A 21209-nucleotide genomic window follows, 5' to 3' on the forward strand; every position below is an offset into this window, starting at 1 on the left:
AAACCCACGCATGCACGGGGAGAACATGCAAACTCCACACAGAGATGGCAGAGGGTGGAATTGAACCCTGGTCTCCGAGCTGTGAGGTCTGATAACCACTAGACCGCCGTGCCGCCCCACATAAGAATATAGTAATGGTGATCTTTAGTGTGCTGACAATCTGTTTCTTATTGTGTTTTATGGTGCATGTTCACTTCATGAAGTGTCCAGCGGCCGCCAGTACACAGCAACTTGGACTGATTTTTTTTATTTTGTTTTGTTTCATGTTCTCAGGAGAATCTATACATTGGTCACATCATCTTGTTGCTGTGAAGCTCCAGACCACCCACACTGCTCCCACGGTGTGTACACAATAGTGAGTAAATCCCTCACATTTCGATAAGAATAAGCCATAAATACTTTGATTAATTTATTGTACTCATATACACCGGGTATCGCATTCAGTTGACAGTGCGTGTCTTAAACAATGGGAGAGCTCCGGCTGCCGCAAAACTGATGCTATGTAGCTTACCATGACTGACAGTGAGAATTGATGTAAATAGTAGAAGGGGGCTATTTGGTCACAGCAAAAAAACGGGATCACTGCAGGGACACAAGAGAGCTAACAAGTTAGTTTCTCCAATTTAGTTAGAAAATGACAAAACATTACCACTTCCACGTGGAATGGGAGGAGGTAGCAAGCAAGCAAAATCCCAGTAACAATGTCACGTTCATTACACCAGCCTGTCATTTGTTGTCCTTTACTAAAAGAAGGTGGCGTTTGATTATAATATATAATGTATCATGTATAAGATGACCATCCTTGGTGGAGATCTACTTTGTCTTGAGTGCCTTTGTTTTTAAAGCGTGGCCTCGCGTGTCATGCTCTTTTATCCATTTGTCAAACACGCCGCAGGCTGTGTGTATGTGTGTGTTGTTATCCGTTGGTAAGCTGGCCTCAATTCAAGAACAGCAGCAGCAACAGCAGCGCAAATCAGACTGAAAAAGTTTCTATCTCCATAATGAAATGTCAGTCCGTTCGTGTAAACATTGAGTCATAATGATCTGACAAAGGCCAGAGGTGGTGTAAAAAAAAAAAAAAACTCATCACATTATGCTCTGCAATATGGTTATTGTTTATTGGAAGAGGCAGCCTCTTTCTGAGGGGCCATAAACAGCATTAAAAAGGAGGGCAAGAATTATTTATTGGCCCTTAAGGGGAAATTATCTTTATTCAGTTATACATGCAGACATCCATGGAGAGACATCAGAGTTACAAGTGAGGCCTGAGCACGGGTGCCAGGAGTTTGTGGACCTCAGAGCAAACGGCGTGGTGTCACAAAAGGAGTTCACAGAGAAAAAGCAAAGTACAACAAAAGAGGCCACAGAAGACCGCTCACCAGGAAAATAATAAAGTAGCAAATACCAGAAATAACAATTGGCAGCAAGGAAAAATGGCAAACTAGCAAACGTGGCATTAAGGAAAGGAGCTTGCAGGACACTGGCGAAGGTTCACAACAATCTGGCAAAGGAACTTGGCTAGAGAGCATGACTTAAAGGGATAGTTTTTAGATTTTATGACCTTAATTCATATGACATCCCCATTAATGGTGACTTACCCTCCAATTTTTCAGTGATGAGGACCATACCTCTGTTTGGTAGGCTGGAAAGTTACTCAAAACAGAACTTTCTGACTAAAAAAGAAAGTCCCTTCTTTCTGCATCTGCTGTGCACAGTGCACCAGAGCAGAAGTTCAACTCGGGAAGCGACAGGAAACAGATTCATTCTGAAAATGCATCTTTTCTTACTAATTGGTGAGTACATCCCTGCCATCATCACTCACTTATACTTACAAATGGACATTCCATTAGGTACACCTGTATCATCTGATAAGATCCAATTAAGGCCTCTATCAGAGATGTGTTTATGCAGTCAATAATGCTCAAAACACTGTCATGTCATTTGATGTGCAAACCTTATTTGCTGTATTGTTATTGTTGCCCAAGTATTAGTCACATCCACAATGGTTTTGTTGGAGTCAGCTATGATGGTGAGTGTGTGACGGTGAGTCAGCAGCTAAATAGAATTCTGCCATCACTCGTGCTATTATTCATTCACACCCCTGTTTTTTTTCCATAATGTGAGGATTTCCACTGTTATTTCCCCCAAAACTAGTATCTACCAATTTGTTAGCATTAGCTGTATAGTATGGTGTTGTTAGATAGGAATTCATTACATTCATCTGGTGGCAAAAGGAGAGGAGGCTTCATTTCAAGCCACTGGGTGGGGCTCTCTGCACACTGCATCTGTACTGAGCTAAGACTGAAGAAGAAAATTAAGCAGTGATTTAAATAATGTAAATTATTATTATCGCTGTACACAGTACAGTGGATCCAATTGTAAGTTAAAGCAAATATGTGTTATTTTAACTGTTATATTCAGTAAAACACATCACTTAACAGGAAATTACAATTCTAAATTACACTCCTAATACTGAGGTATGCTGTATGCTAAACTAAAATGCCAAAGAAATTGAGGACTATCACACTGATTAATCATAGCGCATTAGAGCAATTATAATAATAATAAAAATGAACTTGATTTATATAGCGCCATTCAATGTACCCAAAGTACTTCATAGTGAACCTGGGATTGTGAAAAACTTAACATTTCCATCAACTTTATTAGAGTGAATTACAGAGATTCTCAGTAATCCTTTACCCCAATAAATAGGTTGTTGGAAAAGGGCTATGTTGGAACAGTAAATGGCAGGACATGTACAGTTATCAGTCAGAAAATATACAACATGGGTCAAAAACAACCACTTTAGATCAGCCCTAGGGCTGCATTAAAAAAATGGAATCGTTCATTATTGTCCTGTTTGTCATGTGACAATTTGACACTTGTCACTTGGGTATTACAAGGGTAAAGAAAACACTGAGCCCAAAAAAAAACACAAAAGCGCTATGCCAGTGATGTACGTTATGTTTTGATTGTGTGCATAACCTACTAATGAGGACAGTATAGCTGTAGTGGAAGTGTTACCTCAGGATCACCATGGTTACAGTCTCAAGAAGCAGGTAGAAACAGCATACTTTTTCTTCCTACCTGACTCCACTCGATCCCACTGTTTCTGTGGGTGAATGTTAGGGAAAGGAAGTGTTGTCAGGAGGTCCAACTCTCAGGGGTTGATACAGGTAAGCATCGGGGGAGGCAGTAGTGCGTTTCAGGTGCCGTCGCCATGGGTATGTATATGTAACCATGGGCGCTTCATCAGACATCATAGGGCCAGCCCCTGGCATTTTTTTTATACCTCCTTTCACACCAAATTCCAACATTTCCGCTTCATCCACTGGGAAATGCTGCTGTTTTGCTATTCATGCAGCAAATGCTATGAAAGTATAGTCTTGTACCAGGAACAGGAAATCCACTTTAATCTGTCTTCTTGAATCTAAATGATTTCAGTTTTAAGTTCCAGGATATAATTGTTTTTACAGATGGATTCCGTGCAATACAGGTGAAATATTATTTCCCGTCATGGAAGCAGGAATAATGGATGAACCTGGTAAGTAGACAGGGCCAGATGATTAGACATATGTTTGCTATAATCCCGCCGATGGAGGATTATGTTGACGGCAAAACGCATCCCCCGATTCCTGATAGCGATGACCATAATATCATAGTTAAATGGGACAGTTTTGTTTTTTCTTCAATATCCTGATGTTTCTATTTTTGTCTGATAACTTGTCCTACACTGTAGGACAAGTTATTGTCTTATGATCTTATTGCAGCGAATTAGCCCCTGCTGCCATGGCAACAGACATTCAAAACGATAAGAAACAGCGGAGATATTATCTGTATATTTTGTTTTTATTTCTCCATCCAATTTGACCTCAGTGGGGGCATGATGGGTGTTTTATTTCAATAGCTGCGACTCTATATGAAGACACTCTCTTATTGTTAATGTGTTCCATGAGAGCCCCACCTACAGGAGAGCTGAAGGATTGCAACTTCGAACAGACTTTTTTTTATTGCAGAATCCTTTCTCAGTTTAGGACCAGGTGGTTTTTTTAGTAAATTGAAATATGAACATATAAATAATGTAATTAATACTGGGGGAATTTGTTTACATTGTACATTTTCACTGGTACAGGAGTGATGGGAGTAACAAATCCTACCACACAAAGCTCTAGCGCCCTCTTGTGGTCGTCAGTGTGGGGACAAAAAAACATATAGAAGTCACTCTGGAGTATAAGTCACAGGACCAGCCAAACCACGAAAAATGTGTGACTTATAGTAAGGAAAATATGGTCAATATTACATTATTTTTTTAATTACGGGAAGTCAGGCCTTAAAAACAGCAGAGTCTCCTGCCATGTAGATGATCTTTGACTCGTGTTGCGAATTGCAGGGGGTACGGTGGAAAATTTCCAAGATGATGTAAATATTCAATATTCATAGTCATTTTATATGAAAAATGCCAAAATCATAACAGTTGTGATACATTCTACTTTTTTTTAGAATTATTAGCACTGTAAATGTAAACACTGTAAATATACAGTGTAGTGTATATATACACACACACATAAGTAGTCTTTGACATGGATACATAAATAGATACATAGATATGACGTCATTAAACTGCGCAGGTATTCCTAATGTGTTTGCCGGCTTGTGTGACATCTTCCCCAGGTACGTCACATTCCAACCATAACGCATGTGTATGTTACTATATCCGCGGGCTCCACTCACCGAGTCGTGATCGGCCCCACGTCACTTGTGACGCGACACCGGCTCGCCTTCGTCTGCACCTCCTTGGTAACTCCACGGAGCTTCATCATCTTCATCATCAGTAGCAGTCGCAGCAGCAGCAGCATCAACAGCATCACATCCGCATCCCGGCACGCGACTCCAGCCTGGTATGGACACCCACGGAGGGCACTGAGCATCCAGGAACCATGCCCACTGTCCTGTCCAGTGGCAGGGGGAAACTTTGCTTTGGATTTCTGCACCGATGCTCGTTTTCCTCTCAGGTGAGAGCTGTGACGACTCTTGTTCTCTCTGTAGTTTGTTTGCGTGCAACTTCCTGGTTAGAAATGTTCCCATTCAATTTTTTAAAAATGTGCATTAAAAAAAGTGAGGAAAACTTTGAAAAAAAAAATGTAATTTAGAATGAATAATTATGATAATAGTTATCTATAATAACATATATTATTAAATGCCATTAAAACGAGTAAACAAACTAAAACCCTCCATAATGATAATAATAATCCTTGCTAATACATTATTTTTTCAGTTACTGAAAATTAACCTAATCGTTAGCTAACCAAAGTAGTAAAAAAAATATTCTCTTGGTTCGCAATGATGGTCTTAGATCATGACTATATAGTTCATAACGCGAAAATGGTTGTTTGTCGAAAGTTGGTCACCAGTCCAGGGTGTACCCCGCCTCTCGCCCGAAGACAGCTGGGATAGGCTCCAGCACCCCCTGCGACCCTTGTGAGGAAAAGCGGTAGAAAATGAATGAATGAATGAAAATAGTTATCTATAATAACATATATATTATTAAATGTCATTAAAACGAGTAAACAAACTAAAACACTCCATAATAATAGTAATCCTTGCTAATACATTATTTTTTTCAGTTACTGACAATTAATGTAATCGTTAGCTAACCAAAGTAGTAAAAAAAATATTCTCTTGGTTCGCAATGATGGTCTTAGATCATGACTATATAGTTCATAATGCGAAAGGCGACCAGTCCAGGGTGTACTACCCCGCCTCTGGCCCATAGACTGTTGGGATAGGCTCCAGCATATACCCATATGCCATAGTGGGGAGAAGCTTTACAGAAAATGGATGGATGGATGGGTCATGTTACCACAGCAAACCATGCCACATTGCAGGTCACAATTGTTTCAAGACCCTGTATAAAGTCATACTGTATGTTTACAATACAGTATGCGTATTGTGGGAGACACTGATTAAATTAGAGCTATTTGAAGAATGTTGTAAAAAAAAAATGTCGGAACTACATGTGTTGTTGGAGGTGTTATTGCAGGGGGTGTTGTTGTCCTGCTCCCTAAGGCTTTCATTCATTCATCAGGGTATTGCACCACAAGCCTGGGGTTGTGATGTTTATAAAGCCTCATAAGCAGGTCTGCGACCATGAGACGCTTTGCACGCTTGCATGGTTTGTCGCTTTGCAGGCTTCCAGTCCAGTCGAGTGATAGTGACCTTAGTGAGTCATCCATGGAAGAGCTTTTGTGTGGCACTTGCACACGTGGAAGCTGCACAGACGGCACACCGTGGAAAATAAATCACTGTGAGATTCCACACACAATATGTCTTATCCTTTTCATGGGAATGACTGACTTTGTAAGCACCTAGACTACAAAGTATACGCTAAGTAAAGTGGCTTTTGAGGGTTAAAAGGCTTCACACTGTGATGGGTCTCCACATCCTTTTCATGAGCACAAAAAATGTATCATGTCTTCCATTTGTTTGCTCCACTTTTGAGAGAAGAGTCGCTCAAACACTTGATTTTGAAGTTGCAACTTTTCATGAAGTCTTGAAAGAAAAAAGCCGCACAAGCTAGATGAGGCTACCTCATATGCCAACCACTATTAGGGAAAGTTTTGTCGAAAAGAAAAAATAAAGAAACAGGCTTCACTACACATCTTGAAATAAAGCCTGGCGCTCTGTCAACTATGCATCAGTCATCTATTACATTGGACATGTGCAGAGTTACAATATATATGTAAAGGTGGAGGAAGTGCACAGTAGCTGCTTGGACACCACAGCTCATTAGCATTAAAGCTACAGTCACACAAACTGTAGTAACTATAGCATAACATGGGACATGCTATATTATTTATAGAACATATACAGTTTAAGACACTGTCTAGCCCCTCCCTGTTCTGTATAAACAGAACCCTGGATCTACTACTGCGACTACGGCTTTGATACACCCATTTTACCTCCACTTAGGTACCTACACTTATGCAATATGTCTCGAAGCTTTTATACTTAGTACTTTACATTTGAATTTCAGGTTGAGAAAAAGGATGTAGGGTAGATGAGTTAGTAACATTGAAAGTTGTTGCGATGCACACACACACACTCTCGTTCATCTGCAGCTGTCATTTGGCACATATGAGTCACCAACCTTCTATTGGTTCTCACAATGACTCTTGTTTTGACTCATCATTCACCTGCACATTTGCAAAGTGTATTAAGTGTGCCTTACACAACTTATTGTGGATTAGACATTCATATTTTGTATGTGGTCACTGCATAGCAACGTGTTATGTTGCTGTGCCTGGATGGGATTTACACTTATCAGGTGTGGGTAAAGTCCACATGATGCGCTTCAATTGTTCATTATTGTTCATTATCATTATGTACTGTGCAGGTGACAAGAGGCCGACACAGCTGTGCCAAAGATATTTGGGGGGTAAGAATTGACTTTTGATTGTATCACACTTATGTATTATTTTGATAGTCTCATGTTGATGCATAATATAAGATAAGATATGCCTTTATTTGTCCCTCATACATGTATGATGTTAAGATATAAGTATTTTATAGCAGTGCCTTTGGGCCCTGGTACGCCATTCCACCCCCCACCACCACTGGTGTCAAATATGAAGTCCACAGGAGTCCTATTAAGGAGTATAGAAAATAAGAGTGACACAGTAGTTGAGATGGAGGAGTGGGAGGGAGATTACGCTCTACCTTGGAGGCTTTTTTTTGTGTTGTTGGTGACGATTGGGGGAGGAAAGCTAACCAAGTGGTAGGATGAGCTCTCTTGGGCTTGTTATGGTAGAGTAGCGAGAGAAAGAGAAAATATTTTCAATATCATTACTGTCATCTGCATCGATAGAACACACAGATGAAAATCTTAATTGCAGCATGCTCATATTTGTTGTGTGTCAGACACTATATAATAACATGTATACAAGTAAATATAAGAGTTTTAAGGAGGAATCCTTATCTTTTTAGATGCTTAGTGTGATTTATGATCTAGCAGGACATGACTCAGTCCTGCAGACCATCCCAGCAAGCCTTAGGAGGTGACCAGGCTCAGCGAATCCTCTTCAACCCTGCGGTATGTTGCTTTATATTTGTATGCATTAATATATACGTTCCGTTATAATTTTTCATATTTGTCTTAAAAGGATGGACAGCAGGCGACCACCCAACAGAGGCACGGTATGCCTTGTTTGTTTCAATTCACATGTGTTTTTTTAGTATCTTTTCATGACTTTGATATACACCATCCACCTCTTCCAACGACAGGTCAGGGGGACGCTCCGCAACGAACGACCCGTCACCCCCATGTGGCGCCCCACAAGACGTAAGTAGGACACAAGGAAACATGAGTCACAGCAGCTCATTAAAGCCTGGCATGAACACAGTCCATTAAAATGTTGTCTGGGTTGAGGCGGAAGTCCTCACAGCCACAAACTATTAAAGACAGTAGTAGGCCGAGTAGATGTGGAAATATTGAATATCCCATAACAGTTTTTTCTAGACTCTAGCCTCACTTTGATACATTTTGTTCATTCTAAACCAATTCAGTGGAGGTGAATTTACGCTACGCCATGTGAACAAAACATCAGCATCTTAGCTTTTTGTTGTAGGTGACACTAGTGATATATTTAATTAATCATGATTAATCATGCAAACTCCACATAGCGATGTTTCCATATTATATATACATATGTAATATTATATCATATTATTAGGTTCAGATAACATTCACAGTCATCATCTACTATTACTCTTCTTTCAATTGGGTTTATAATATTACAAAATGGCTATATTACTCCCCGTCCATTGTCCATAGGTATGAATGTGAGTGTGAATGGTTGTTTGTCTATATGTGCCCTGTGATTGGCTGGCGACCAGTCCAGGGTGTACCCCACCTCTTGCCCGAAAACAGCTGGGATAGGCTCCAGCATGCCCGTGACCTTTGTGAGGATAAGCGGTACAGAAAATGAATGGATGGATGGATAATGGGTTGCACGCAGGCCTCACAGCTAGGAGATCCAAGTTCGATTCCACACTCTGTGTGGCGTTTGCATGTTTTCATCGTGCATGCGTGGGTTTTCTCCGGGTACTCTGGTTTCCTCCCACATTCCAAAAACATGCTAGGTTAATTGGCCACTCCAAATTGTCCATAGGTATGAATGTGAGTGTGAATGGTTGTTTGTCTATATGTGCCCTGTGATTGGCTGGCGCCCAGTCCAGGGTGTACCCCGCCACCCGCCCTACGACCCTCATGAGGATAAGCAGAAGAAAATGAATGAATATTACAAGATTAAAAGGAAAAAAAGATTACAGGAAGTTGTCCAAATAAGAGCATGTATGTTTTTCTTCTCATAGTATTTTTTGTTTGTAGGATGCTTGTTGATGACCTAAAACTGAGCAGTGATGACGATGACACTCAAAGGGTAAGACCACCCCCCTATCTTTTGATCCTCAGATATCAGACAATACAGATATCCTCTAAGGTTTGTAATCATTAGACAAATAGTCAATAACTTATGGACAATTAGGGTGTTTAGGGAATTTGCATAGTGATAGACTTACATAGAGGGGAAGAATTCTATGCAGCTGTGCAGCTTTTCCCTCTCGCATGCATGAGAGAATAGTTAAGTTCCAACTGTGCCCCTTTTTGTTTGATGCCGGCCATGTTTTTCAACCAATGTTCAAATATTAACCACATGCACTTGCCAGTCCCCTATTGTTGTGTACCACATTTTGTTGGGATTCGGCTTAAGGCCCTAAAGATACATATGTTTATGTTGTGCACAGCGCATTGAGCAGTGTGAGAAATGTTTCGTCAATCTGACAAATGGGGTTCAATAACCACCAACTGTAGGGGGGTATGCTTTGATGAATTTTGTGTGCAGCAGCTCAGGAGTAAGAGGAAGAGTAATTTTACACAAAAAAATACAGTACAACACAAAATGGGCATTCTTTCAATTCACATACCATAATTTTCTTTTTTGCTTTGTGCTCCTAAAGGCAACACATCAATCAGCTTCCTGGGATGGACAAAGGTACTCGTAGCACTGTGCAAACGTCTGGGCCACCATCGATGCTTTGTTTTGGCAGGGCTGTAATGATCATTGATGTTATGGACCCACATATGAATATAAAATGACATCATTTTCCTCTCTTTTAGTTTTTCTTTTTTTTCAAGTATTTTTTCCAAATAATGGAATTAACAACTGTTAGATTTCAATCAAAAAAGGATATAATTCAGCTTAGCTACTGGACGGTTTGATGATTCTATTACCAAAATAGAAGAACTAATGCATTTGTGCCTATATTGTGCATTTTGGCTGTTTTTGTGGGCCACTTAAAATGACTTGACGGTCCAGATGAGGTCCAAAAGGGCCTTGCGTTTGACACCCGTGATCTAAAGTGTTTGATTCTATATCCTGGTTAAATAATTATTGGTCATCTCTGTTTTTTTCCACTGAACTGCAAAGTACTAGTAAATGTATTCATATCAGACTGATGATGTATGGGGTAGTATTGTATTTTCACATTGATGCCATGCAAAATGAAAAAAAAAGGCTTTAAAAGTCCCACATAGCTTCTAGGTACTTTTCCAGGGCAAGTTTAAGGTCTGGGGAAAGTGTTAAACCCCGATAAAGTCGGTGAAAACGTGACAAGGTTTTTCAAAAATCTCAGGTAGATGTAAAAGGTTCCTGCTGTGGAAAAGGGACTAATGATTGCTGTGGAAAAGGCTGATAAAACAGCGAGCTAGCGGTGGCCTAAGACTTTTGCACGTGAGCCAATTTTCCATGTAGTGGTTGCTACATGCTAGCAACCAGCATTTTCATGACCTCTTTTGTGGTGTCTTATTCTGTGTGTTGACCGACATGGCAGGAGGGTGAGACATTCCAGCTCAGACTCCACGCGATCCAACTCCACCGTGGAATCAGGCAGTGGCAGCCCCCGTTCCCGCAGCTCCAGCCCAGTTGCCGCTTCACCTTCCGAGAGCAACATCAAGGAGGTAACCCTGAGCTGTTTGTGGTTGATTCGGTCTACGGATGGATCTGGTGCGGGGAGCGTGGAGGCACTAGACGGCAGGTGTGGGAGGGACGGAGGAATGAGGAATGCATGTTAGTTTGAGTGGCAAAGGAGGAGGCACAGCTTGGGGAATTAGTGGCTGGGTGTCATGTCAACAGGCCGACGCTTAAAGAGCAAAAGCCCTGAGGAGGGGAAAGTCGTGTTAACATCAAACACAACAACAGCACACACTGACTGTCTAGAAATAATATAAAATGAATTCATTTGTTCCACGGTCACCATGTCGCCATCATAAAATACTTTTATGTACTGGTAACATGTTAAGGGTCATGTCATATGGACTTTTACAGCAATGATGTTTTAAAAAAAAAAAGGAAAGGAAAAGACTACTGCAAACAATAATAATGAATAAAATAAAATACATACAAAATAAGGGCGGCACGGCGGTTGAGTGGTTAGCGCGCAGACCTCACAGCTCGGAGACTGGGGTTCAATTCCACCCTGGGCCATCTCTGTGTGGAGTTTGCATGTTCTCCCCGTGCACGCGTGAGTTTTCTCCGGGTACTCCGGTTTCCTCCCACATTCCAAAAACATGCTAGGTTAATTGGCGACTCCAAATTGTCCATAGGTATGAATGTGAGTGTGAATGGTTGTTTGTCTGTATGTGCCCTGTGATTGGCTGGCGACCAGTCCAGGGTGTACTCCGCCTCTTGCCCAAAGACAGCTGGGATAGGCTCCAGCGACCCTCATGAGGAAAAAGCGGTAGAAAATGAATGAATGAACATACAAAATAATACAAAAATGATCAAGATAAGGACACATAATAACAAGACCCTAATGACAGGAACTGGCTTCAGGCAACTGGTTGCCAATCAATCACAAGGCACATATGGAAAAACAACCATTCACACTTATGTGTGCGAGAGAGCGAGGGGGGCAAACCCAAGCATGCAGAGGTGCCCCAACAGAGATTCGAACCCTCGATCTCTTGACTGTGACTCAAACATGCCAACCACTAGGGCAACGTGTGGTCCACAGCTTACTAAGTGACTCAGTTTTTCTGCAAAAGTTAACCACCAATCAGTTTTAATATATTATTAGATGATTATTATGTCCAATATACTGTTGATATGTAAAGGATGGACCTTTATGGAGCTTCATGGCCTGGTCTGAGGTGTTTGGAATGTGCAGGGGAATGACGGGGCGGGGGGACCCTGTTCCTCTGTCATGAATGGAAAGCCCTGTAGATGTCTAAGCAAGCACAACATTGGGCCTCTATTGCAAAAGTGGGGAGTGGAGTTTATGTGCGGTGGTGCACGGGAGGGGGCTGTAGTGGCAGCGATGGTGGTAGACCATATGTTTTTCATTTACTGTTCCAGTGTCTCCCAAAGACGGGGGTTGGAGTTGTTCAGACAGCAAATCCAGAGCTACAGGTAGGAAGGGCAGGAGGGAATGACCGCCAGTGGGGAGAGAGAAAAAATAAGGGGAGGGTAGTCAAGACGTTACAAGAGATGTAGTGTCTTCCCTGGAAAGAGGTCGAGGGATGTGGCGAGGAGAGGAGGAGGTGGGGGGGCTTGCTGTTTGACTTGAAGAGAGGAGGTTTAATTTAGCACCAAGGCAAAGAAGAAGGAAGGCAAGAAGGCAGCTGTAAGTATTTTTCTTCATCTCTTTGTCTTTGTCACTGATGTTCTTTCACATGGTAAAAAAGTCAACCATTGTGTAGCAATTGTGCAACTGTCAGCTTGTCGAACGTGAGCAACAGCAGGCAGACGATAGCCGTCGTGATTTGTAAGGGTTAGCACTCTGGACTTTGAATCCAGCTCAAATCTTAGCGGGACCTAAGTCTTAGTATCAGTATAGCTAGGTGTGGTATAGTAAGTAGGACATTGTCATCCTTTAAAAATACCCATAAGTTGTACTATTGGAAATAAAGTTGCAAAGAACCTGAGATTTCGAAACTCAGCCTACAATATGAGACCTTGGTTTGGCAAAAAAGGGTTCATTCTGGGCATGTGTTTAGCTTTTTTTTTTGCTTTTTGTGACACTCATTCGAAATGAAAGGTGTTTCAACAAGAATGGAAGTAAACAGACTCACATTTAAAGCAAAAAGACACAAGATGTATCAATACATTCTACTACTGATTGTGGTTAACATCTTATTACACTCAATAAGAACCTATGAGAGAGATTCATGACTTTTAGTTTATATTTACACTTGTATGACTACTAAGAAAGTTGAAACGTTACTTAAAAAGCTGTATGCATAGTTCATTTAACTTTCAACAATTGATGCATGGTTTATTTTGTGGACCAATAAAACATATACTGTACCTATATTTGTTATATTATTTATATTATTATTATTATTATTATTATTGTCCCGTCCAGCCATTGTGGCAGATAGTATTGTTGATCTAAATGCCCTTACATGCTAAACAGATTTGCTCTGTGTCAGGAAAGGTGTTGGCTACAACTTCCCTGTACCATGAAATTTTACTTGCCGTTACTAGAAGAAGAGAAACTATATATATGTACCTGTATTTTGAATTTGAATAATTTTTTTATTTTATTTTTTGTGCATATGAAAGTTGCGGGGTTCAGTACCTCTGACAAGTTTAAGAACCAGTGCTCTCTCAACTTAACACCCCTCCCTCTTTGCGCTTTAGATACTGCTAGTTAAAATTAACACTTGTACTTGCATGTTTTTAATAGGGTGGGTTTGGTTTCAAATGCTAAACTTCCGCTGCCATGCTCATTTTTCTCCAGCCTGATCGTCCTCCTTCCGCCCAATGGCAATTGGATAAGTGGCTGAAGAAGTTCCAGAAAAAAGCCGGAAGAAGTGAACGTTATTCCACACAGAGCATTCCTGAGCACCCTCCATCGTCACCCACCCTACGAGCCCCGTCTCCAGCAAGATGCTGGGACAACAATCAGGAATACAGCCCTAGCCAAAGCCCCATTCCCAGCCCGCAATTGAGCTACAGGCCCGGCAGTCCCTTACCGAGTCCGGGTTACAGCTTCTGTCCAAGCCCGATTCCCAGCACGTGTCCAAGTCCTAGCAACAGCACTACGTACAGTCCCATCCCGAGTCCAGCTCCCACTGTTGTCACTAGTCCACACGGGACCCCAAGAGCACAGCACAGCCCAGTCCAGAGAGACCCTCCAGGAAGTCCTTTGCAGGGTTACCATTACCCTGAGGTTGAAAGACTCACGACTAATCCCCACCGGACAAAAAGTAGGTCACGGATTGGCCCATTGTGTAATAGTACAGAACCTCCCCAGCACAGGCCCAAGTCGAGACCAACAGCAGACCAAGACCACAGACAAAATAAATCCAAAGCGGTTTTAAGCTCGAGCGACAGTCACAACCACAAATCGAGACCTCAGAACAGTTTGCATCCAAGCACTAAAAGACCAGGCAAACACACATCGTCACAGAGTGAGCAGATCCAGGGCGGCAGGCCTGGCCACAGCTCCAACCACAAAACTCCAAGACCTCCAGTCCAACACAAAACAAAACACCACTTTCCGACCGGTTGTGAAACCAACCCCGGTCAAGGTTCTTGTTCCCAGTTGAGGTCAAAAGCTACCAGTAATTATCACCCGAGATCCAGTCCCGACCTGGGACCAAGGGCCAAGTCTTGGGAGTCCAAAGCCCTCAGTGCTGTGCATGTTCATTCTTCGAAAACATCACACCAGCAACTCCAGTCCAAGAAACGTGAAGTGGTCCAACAGGAGGTTTTTCTCACTGAAGCTGAAGAGAGGAAACACAGACAGAAAGAGGACAAGCACAGAGACTCAGAGACAAGGAAAGACAGGAGGCTGGCGGAGGAGCAGCTGCTGAGACGCCACTGGATCGAGAGTTCCGCAGAAGACGAGGAGAAGGAAGAGGAGGAGGAGGCAGGGGCTATCGAGAGGCAGAGGAGGAGAAACAAGGACAAGACAAAGGAGAAACAACAAATCCGCTCCAAAGAGAGACACCCCCAAAGAAAAACCGAGAACCGGCGAGACCCTTTGCCGTCACCTTCATCCTCTGCCTCTTCACATTCAGATTCGGAATTCCAGCCTCAAGTTACCAAGGTTCCAGCGGACTCCACTTCACTCCGCAAGAGAGGCCAACACGGCCCTGGCAGACCTGATGCTAGCAAGTCCAAAGGAACAGATCAGGGTCAGGAGAGCAAGACCAGGCAAAAACTTTACACTCTGGTCCCGTTTGGGCGAAACGACCAAGCCGCAGAATCTTCTCACCGTGGTCTGAGGAACCTTGTAGTCCAGATAGACCTCTGTCTCCTCAGGAGGGTCCCAGACACCGCTCATAATTTCAAGACCAAAGCTCCTTCTTCCTCCTCAAAAGAAAAGCAACGAGAGACTATGAAACATCTCTACTTGCCAGATTCTGTCTCCAAAGACAGTAAAAGGAAACGGAAGGTAGACATTCTCTTTTTTTTTCCTCCTGTCATCCTCAAAACCTCTATTTCTCCTTGCACTTATCAAATGAGAAATTTTGTCTTTCTGTAAATTAAATTTCATTTAATATTGCAATTTTTGCAAATGCTTCTGATTGGCTTAATTGGACTCATGGTTCAGGGTTTATAGCACCACCTGTTGCTTAGGCATGCACTTGACAGGCTATAAATGTCCAACAGCTACAGTCCAAATAAACCTAAACGGACTCTAACCAAGGAAACTTTCTAATGAATCCATTCCAGACACTCACAAATGTTTAACACAAAACACCTTGTATTGACACTAATGATAGTTTTACACGCAGAAAACAATGACAAAAAAAATACAAATAAACGTTTAACATTAACATCACTTTTACCTAGTTTTGCTGAAAGGGAGGGGCAGGAGATAAGGATTGTATCCTTCAAATGTTTGCCTTACATCACTCATTGCAGGTATTGTCTTTGTTATATCTGCACCCAACAAACTCAGTTTGGAAACTGTTTTTCGTTAAAACTGTTACTCCTTTTGCTATATTAGCTCACTTGATTATGTTGTTATTCTTCAGGATAGTACTTATTGTTGTTGAAGGCTTTCCGCATGCGAGATCGGCAACATAGACGAGGTTTTCTCCTCTTTGGAATCCTGTAGTAAACAAACCAAGCACAAAACAACAGTTTGTTACGTGCGCCATATTGTACACTAACTAGGCAAGGGAACGCAAACCAAGGTAAAATATGAGCATAAATTACAGAGCGGATGTTAACCAAGGTGCCACTATATTTTAATAATAATGTGCCAGCATGTTCATTCATTCATTCATTCATTTTCTACCGCTTATCCTCATGAGGAGCCTATTCCAGCTGTCTTCGGGCGAGAGGCGGGGTATACCCAGCACTGGTTGCCAGCCAATCACAGGGCACATATAGACAAACAACCATTCACACTAACATTCATACCTATGGACAATTTGGAGTGGCCAATTAACCTAGCATGTTTTTGGAATGTGGGAGGAAACCGGAGTACCCGGAGAAAACCCACGCATGCACGGGGAGAACATGCAAACTCCACACAGAAATGGCCGAGGGTGGAATTGGACCCTGGTCTCTGAGCTGTGAGGTCTGCGCGCTAACCACTCAACCGCCATGCAGCCACATTGAGAATTTTAAATACAAATAATATTCCTCCCAAAAATAATTTTTATGAAATATATTGTAAAAGTTTATTATCATCATTATTATCGGGGTGGTATCTCATGCTTGTACTGTTTTGTCAGCCTTGTGGGATCTATCTCAATTGAAATTACCAAATATGTTTTTTAAGGATAAATATGATGTGGTTTATGTGTGTATTTAGGTGTTTACATGTGTTTGTGTATGTCTGTGTGTATAGTTGGAGAATGGAATGTCACACAAAGACAGCAAAAGGAACCCACCGCACGCCAAAGACGTCCCCAGACGTACAGAATCGACATTTCATCCAGCTGAGCGTGGCTTTTCAACCGAAACTACACATAATGGGTCATTATTCATATCTGATGTTGCAAGTGTGCCTAATATTATGACTGTTTTTTCCCTGCATGTATCCTATTGAGTGGTATTTGTTTGACTGTATATTTCTAGATATTTAGAGGAGTACTTAGACAGTAAGGGGCCACTGTCTCCTTTGTCGCCACTGTCTGATGACCCAGATTCCATCGGTTCTTCATCCAAAACAAAAAATGGCGATGTGCATCATATTGGTCACACACACAAGAACAAAGATAAGAACAGAGATTCAGGACCAGAGGTAACACAAAGTGATGTAAGTGATGCAACATTTTGGCTTTAATCCTCCTTTGGACTGACAGCCCAAGATGGAGGTGGAATGTGTCAAAGTGTCCAAGCATTCTTCATCAGAGTCCTGGGGCCCTGCAGGTCGCAGGGCGGCGATACCTAACCCAGAGACGTGAGTATATATTTATTTATATATATATATATAGGGAGGAAGTCATCATTACAATTTGGGATGCGTGGGTTTTCTCCGGGTACTCCGGTTTCCTCCCACATTCCAAAAACATGCTAGGTTAATTGGTGACTCCAAATTGTCCATAGGTATGAATGTGAGTGTGAATGGTTGTTTGTCTATATGTGCCCTGTGATTGGCTGGCCACCAGTCCAGGGTGTACCCCGCCTCTCGCCCGAAGACAGCTGGGATAGGCTCCAGCACCCCCGCGACCCTCGTGAGGAAAAAGCGGTAGAAAATGAATGAATGAATGAATGAATGAATAACCAGTGTACTTTTGTGGTGCATCTGTCTTATCTTTATTGTGCATCTATCCATCCATCTTTCCAGGCCTCACCATGCTGAGTACTACTTACATGAAGCTAAAAGGATGAAACACCGTGCAGATGCAATGGTGAGTAGTTAGAAAAGCTCTACATTTTAATCCGATGTTTAATATTATATATACTTTGCCAAGTGTCAATGGGAGTTATGAAATACATCATACTTGAGTTGAAATGTGTGCAGCCATTAATTGCGCCATTAGAGGGTGCAGAAGAGCAGATTTCTCCGTTTTCTCAAACACAGGTGTGTGTGATGGATGCACAGATGGCGGACGAGTGGTTAGCGCGCAGGCCTCACAGCTAGGACACCTGAGTTCAATTCCACCTTCGGCCATCTCTGTGTGGAGTTTGCATGTTCTCCCCGTGCATACGTGTTTTTTTTCCGGGTACTCCGGTTTCCTCCCACATTCCAAAAACATGCTAGGTTAATTGGCGACTCCAAATTGTCCATAGGTATGAATGTGAGTGTGAATGGTTGTTTGTCTATATGTGCCCAGTCCAGGGTGTACCCCGCCTCTCAACTGAAGACAGCTGGGATAGGCTCCAGCACCCCGGCAACCCTCATGAGAAAATGAATGAATGAAAGGTCAAAAAAGGTCATAAAAACAATGTACATTTATAACACTGGTTGTTGGTTGTTGTCCGTCATTGTAAACAATACGGCAAGCGGAACACACAAGCTTTTCACACCAACAGCTGAGCAGCAAGAGGTAGATAAAGCAATTAGATGCTAACCATTAATGATACAGACGTATAAAGACAACATCAGGAGGAAGACGTGTGCTATGTTTGACTTGGTGCAACATTAGCTTTATCTTTTTGTGTTGTATGTTTTCCAGGTGGACAAGCTGGGTAAGGCCGTGAACTACGTGGACGCCGCTCTGTCGTTCATGGAATGTGGTAAAGCAATGGAGGAAGGCCCACTGGAGGCTAAATCTCCTTACACCATGTACACGGAGACGGTGGAGCTTATAAGGTAAGCCAGACATTGCTTGAGGACAACAATATAAGTTAACAGCGTTAATGTAATTGTGTTAATGAAGGTACGCCATGAGGCTAAAGAGCCACTCCGGGCCCGGAGCACGACAAGAAGACAAACAGCTAGCGGTTCTCTGGTACTTAGATCTCCTCCTCTGTGTTTACAATCACCCCACAGATGCATTTTGAAGATGATTTTGTCCTTGTGTGTCCACAGCTTTCGATGTCTCGCCCTCCTTTACTGGCAGATGTTTCGTTTAAAAAAGGACCATGCACTGAAATACTCCAAAGTACTACTCAACTATTTTAAGGTAGGAAGTAGTTTGATGAAATTGGATGAATCTTAAGGAGTACAGCTTCAAATGGGGGAATATGAGTAAGCAATTCACTTACACTTCCTTTATTTGTGTGTGTCACTCCCATTTCTTCTTATTGCATTTTGAAGCTATACTTTGAGCCTCCTTAAGAGCCAACAGTGCAAAATGTCACTTCTTACAATTTTTCAACTGGTCTTGAAATTTTGATCTGTGTATTTTATTTTTATTTTTGATAAACCACAATGCTGTTGTTGTTGTTTTTTTTTGTATATATTTTTGATGACTTCTTTTGCCATGTTATCATTACAGACTTCACCCAAAGTGCCTCCAATGCCATCCTGCTGGGACAACACTGGCAAGTCGGTGGATGACTGTTTAGTGCTATGAACTGAAGGTCTTCATACCACAAAAACTGCACTGACTATTCTTATTTTTTCTTAAACAGGGATAAGGAAGGACCCCCTGCTTCTCTCTTGCCCAATGCCAAACACCTCAAGAAGGGTTCACATGGGGACAACGCCTCCCTGTCACTTATAAGCATTCCTCAGCGTATCCACCAGATGGCAGCAAACCACCTGAACATCACCAACAGTGTCCTGTACAGCTACGAGTACTGGGAGGTAGCAGACAACCTTGCAAAGGAGAGTAAAGGTATGTAAGAGTGCATTAAACACTATATACAGTATGGTGAAAAAACAACTCTTTTATTTTAACAGAGTTCTTCAATTACTTGAATACTCTGTCGGGGCCGCTGACGCTTCACAGTAGCATCGCTCATGCAGTCCAGTACACCAGACAAGCTCTTCAGTGGATACGCATCAGTGCCAAACTTAACTAATAAGAAGATTTTTCCACTAGAGCTCTCCCGTGGATTTGTCATCAGGGTATTCCAGTGTGGAAATGAGCAATTTTGGACTCTCTCGCTTCCTTTGGATAAACCTGAAGAGATGTGCATTGTAATGTGAAGCCTCTAATCCTTTGCCAAATGTCCAATAGTGACAGAAACAGGACTTGATCACTGTATTATCAGCAAATTAAGGGCCTTCCATACTTTGGCAATGGTCTTCAATGGTCCAAACAAGGAAAAAACATTCACCACTTTTCCAAAATTGCCTTGTTGGAGAATTTTAATGTCTTATTTAGGTAGCTAATATTTTTAATAAAATTTGTTTTACTGTGCAATAATATATTGTTCTAGTAAAAATACAGTGCAAAATACAATCTTGTGTCTTTCTCATTGGTAATATTTGAAGTGGCTATGCAAGATTTAAATAATACATACTATTGTTGTCCACTGGTGTGGTTATGAAAGAAAACAACCAAAGAATAATATGTAAAGGTGACTATAGGGGTGTTATTTCATGTTTACAGGGCTCTAATTATGTTTAAAACTGGACTTAGAAACTGTAACTAACTAAATGTAACTAATTATATAACTGTATTTAGGAAGTCATAAACATATTACATTGAATCATAACACAGAAATTCATTTAACATTGTTGGGTCTGGAACCAATTAACGACTATAAACAAGAGACGACTGTCCATCATTATCACAGCAAAATGACACAGATAAATCCGATCTGAACACTTCAAAAACATCAACGCATATTCGCTGCAAAAATCTGATTTGAAAAGATCAGCACCTTTTGCTGATCAGCAACCGCTACTGCGCATGCGTGCGTGCGCGCGCGCGTGTATCATTGTCTTGCCTGCATGTGTCAGCCTCTCCATCATTAACACCTCCTACTGTTCATAGGTGGATGAAACTTCAGCATGTCTGCTGCCATGGCAACAGTGAACAGCCAATGAGGGCGCTCACGTGCCACCAGGTCAAAGCATACTCATCTCAAGAGATGTACATTTTTCTTTGAATGCCTTTGCTGGTGGATACAATAATAAACGTAGTACAGTGCATGTGTTATAGGTGGCACTCGTCATCATTCCCTGATGGAGGCTTGATGTACTGACCTTGTTTCATTTTTTTTAAATCACGACATCACCGGGGCACGTGCCTATGCGATTTGAGGATAAAAAAAATCCCAGACGGCGCCGTAGACTGTCTGCAGAAAGACAGAGAGAAATGTGGAGGCATAAACAACATAAGTTAA

The 21209-nt window shown here is 41.8% G+C and overlaps 1 protein-coding gene across 3 annotated transcripts; it reads left to right on the forward strand.

Moving 5' to 3' along the window:
- The first annotated feature begins 4666 nt into the window (after nt 1–4666).
- aff3 (AF4/FMR2 family, member 3) lies at nt 4667–20305 on the forward strand. 3 transcript variants are annotated; one of them, XM_078795017.1, is made up of 19 exons: nt 4667–5012; nt 7394–7435; nt 8009–8089; nt 8160–8193; nt 8281–8338; nt 9386–9437; nt 10015–10049; nt 10888–11014; nt 13798–15459; nt 16870–16997; nt 17100–17265; nt 17327–17424; nt 17812–17875; nt 18644–18780; nt 18848–18919; nt 19000–19093; nt 19409–19458; nt 19545–19750; nt 19816–20305. In XM_078795017.1, exons 1-19 carry the CDS (start codon nt 4938–4940, stop codon nt 19935–19937), a joined length of 3303 nt encoding a protein of 1100 aa, XP_078651143.1. In that variant the 5' UTR covers nt 4667–4937; the 3' UTR covers nt 19938–20305. The 3 variants fall into 3 exon arrangements, with proteins under 3 accessions (XP_078651143.1, XP_057937092.2, XP_057937091.2); XM_058081109.2 differs by having other exon boundaries at nt 8012–8089; XM_058081108.2 differs by lacking the exon at nt 4667–5012 and having other exon boundaries at nt 7407–7435; nt 7984–8089.
- Nucleotides 20306–21209: the final 904 nt, after the last annotated feature.

Source organism: Doryrhamphus excisus, linkage group LG12, assembly GCF_037039965.1.
Source record: "Doryrhamphus excisus strain RoL-2023G ecotype Guam linkage group LG12, RoL_Dexc_Guam_v1.1, whole genome shotgun sequence".
Lineage (NCBI taxonomy): Eukaryota > Metazoa > Chordata > Actinopteri > Syngnathiformes > Syngnathidae > Doryrhamphus > Doryrhamphus excisus.